Genomic DNA, 3,397 nt, shown 5'->3' on the forward strand with positions numbered 1-3,397 from the left:
TATATATATATATATATATTTAATTAGTAAATTGTTGAAGCCATCAATTTACTATTAGATACCAATAGAATAACAATGGTTGGCATTGTAAAGTCTGAATCCATAACCATGTAGAACTAGAATTCAATATGTTAACTTCACAGCAAATTTGCCACATGTTGGACAGCAGAGCTACTCTATCACTCAGTTTAACACCACCACCCAGTCAATACATACAGAGAAGTTCATTCTGTAGCAAACATTCAGACCAGATAGTCAATCTCAGGATAACTCAATGAGTTACTTCCTATAGCAACAACTCGTGAATTAGGATTTCTTTCGCCATTTACCGTAGCCCAGCTGCAGAGGCTCTATTAAAAAGTCAGAGGTTTTAGAATAGGCCAAAAAAATAGTCCTGTAAAAGGTCACAGATACTGCATAAAGTGATGGGCAATGCCTATGTCATTCCAGCTAAGCTATAAAACAATACAAAACTCAGTAAAGAAAATATCAATATTTCATTAGGTATTGGTTTTTAGCTGAAGCAGCTATAGCTCCAACATGCGTTTTTTGGGGGGTTTTATCACATTCATAATACTAAAAACCAAAGACAGATATATGACATATTCATATAATAATGATGAAAGTAATAGAAACAGGAACTTCAATTTCCTTAATTACACCCAACAAATATATATTCAAGCTGTTTCTCAGCCATATGACATAGCATGTCTTACAAAACAAATCGCTTATAAATTTCAGTAAATTCTAAGTGAAATGAAAGATACAGTATGGATTTAACAGACAAGGGTTAACAAGGAACAAAAATAAAATTGTCTCCAAGACTTACCTGGAACTACTAACGAGATCAAACTAGCAATAAATAAAGTGATACACATAAAGACAACAAGGAGGAATACCTGAAAAGATAAAAAGAAAAGAATTAAAATATCTTTTAACTATATTGTGCTAATAATTCTGTTGAAATACACTTTCCTTTATTTCAATAAATTTTTATAATAATGAATTTAGTAAAATAATTTTTATTAAGCTGGTGTTTGAAACAAATTAACATGAAATTTTGATGGAAGGTTTCAATTTAGATCACTTTAAAATAGGAAATTTGTATTGTAGAAACAGAGGTGATTCTCAAGTGGGTCAGGTTAAAAATACCTGCAGATTTATAAATGTATGTGTGTATATGAATGTACATGAATATCTATGAGTGTGCATGAGTATATAAGCAAGTACAAGCTTACATTTAATATTCATTTTCTATATGATTTGCAGTAGTTTAGCCACAGTTCAGCCTTGACTAGGCATACCTATGATCAAAAGCATTCTAGTCATCAACATCCTTTTGAATACTTAAGACTACACAGTCAAATCTGTAGACAAAGGAGTAATGTGAGGAAGATTTGGCAGGTATTTCTAGAAGATTGAGCAACACTTGAGAGGCTCAAGGCTTAAAGTTAAATGTCCTGCTTAAGAGCACAATACAGTAATTACTCAGTAAGGATTTTAAAATTCCAGCATTTTATCCTCACTGGAAAAAAATAATAAAATCTATATTTTAGGCAAAAGTAACAAATTCTGGCAAAGAGTATAATCAATTTAATCGACCCTCAGTACTTAATACATTTATTTCATCAAACTCTAAATAAATAAAAGACAAAGTGAACTACAGTGAAATTTGAACTCAGAACCTAAAAGGACTTATAAAAAAAAGGCTGCAATTTATTTTGTCTGCTGCTCTACTGATTCTGCCATCAATTTCTTTAAAGTAAATACATCATCATTGTCTAAACATCAATTTTCCCATGTTTGCATGGGTCAGACAAAGTTTATTGAGGTATGTCCTCACCCCCATTTTTACAGCTACTTTCCGTGTTTTATGGGTTGAGCAGGTTACCACAATCCCATTTGTTTTACATTGGGAGCCAAATGGGTCCCAATGTGATGAGAATGAGACCGACTGATGCATATGTGATGAGAACGAGACAAACTGATATACAAGTGTGACATTTTGGATTGGTGTCTACAGCTGAATGCCCTTCCTATTACCAGCCACTTTACGGCAAGACAGAACTCAAGGGACTTCTTATCCCTACAGTTCTTTTCAGTCTTATCCCTACAGTGTGTACTGGATGGATTTTCCATGGCAAATGCACTGCAGAGGTTGTCAATCCCTAGTGAGACAAGACAAAAGAGACCTCTTAACCCTTTTTCCACTGCATGTTCACTCATCACTCGAGGGTGCAGAGGTGAGGTGGCTTTCCATTGTAGCACCAGCAGAGCAGATGGGCTACTCTGTACACTGTAAATGTAGATAGTACACAGTAACCTCAGACACAGACTTTCGATCAAGTAATGTGATCAAAGAAGGGAAGAGGAAGAGAAAGCAATGACAGCAGAAAGACTAGAATGGATGGGTGAAAGGAACAGGAGTATGACAGTAGACAGAGTTACTAGAATAGACATGGGAGGGTAGTGAAGGGCAATAGCAGAAGTGGACAAAGGTGGGTGATAGGTAACAATAGAAGTAGCCCAAAAGAGAGTGATGGTTGGCAGCATAGAAATGGCGATGTTAGAATGTACTGTGTACAGATGTTTTGAAGCAACTTCCTATACATATTCCTAGTGATCAGAGAACGAGACAGAATGATGAAAATGGTCTACTGTAGTCAAGGAAGATCTCATAAACAAAATACATTGTGGTATTTAATTATAAACCCTCTACATTCCAAGATGGAAATCCCAACCAAGTAAACAAAGCCTTTCTTTCATCATGCTAATGTCAATAGAATATAAGAACCTGCCAATAAAGTTAAGCACTGCAAGGTAATTCACTATAGCCTACAAGGCAGACCCAGTCCAATGACTGAAACTAGCAAAATAATAAACGTATGTATGTATATATATATATATATATATATATACACACACACACATATATATATACAGGCATGATTGCATGGTAAGAAGCTTGCTACCCAATCACATGGTTCCGGGGACCAGTCTCACTGTGTCACACCTTGGCAAGTGTCTTCTACTATAGCCTCAGGCTAACCAAGGCCTTGTGAATGGATTTGATAAACGGAAGCTGAAAGAAGCTTGTCATGTATATATATGTATGTATGTATGTATGTATGTATTTATGTGTGTGTGTGTGTGTGTGTGTGTATGTGTGTGTGTTTGTCCCCCCCCACTACTACTTGACAACTGGTGTTGGTGTGTTTACATCCCTGTAATTTAGTAATTTAGTGGTTTGGCTAAAGAGATCGATAGAGTAAGTACTAGGCTTTAAAAATATAAATCCTGGGGGTCGATTTGTTTGACTTAAAAAAACCCTGACTGAAACAAGTGAAAGAATAAAAGAATATATATATAATCTTACCCGTATAGAGAAAAAAGATGA

General features: G+C 35.2%; 1 protein-coding gene across 1 annotated transcript in view; it reads right to left on the reverse strand.

Annotated features, from left to right (window-relative positions):
• Nucleotides 1-3,397, reverse strand: part of LOC106874637 (E3 ubiquitin-protein ligase MARCHF6) — a 70,450-nt gene that overhangs the window by 13,113 nt on the left and 53,940 nt on the right. The window contains exons 18-19 of the mRNA XM_014922432.2: nt 3,377-3,391; nt 830-899 (exon numbers count right to left, since the gene is read on the reverse strand). Coding sequence (XP_014777918.2) covers nt 830-899; nt 3,377-3,391 — 85 coding nt within the window. The remainder of the gene's footprint in view (nt 1-829; nt 900-3,376; nt 3,392-3,397) is intronic.

Source organism: Octopus bimaculoides, chromosome 1 (assembly GCF_001194135.2).
Source record: "Octopus bimaculoides isolate UCB-OBI-ISO-001 chromosome 1, ASM119413v2, whole genome shotgun sequence".
Classification (NCBI taxonomy): domain Eukaryota; kingdom Metazoa; phylum Mollusca; class Cephalopoda; order Octopoda; family Octopodidae; genus Octopus; species Octopus bimaculoides.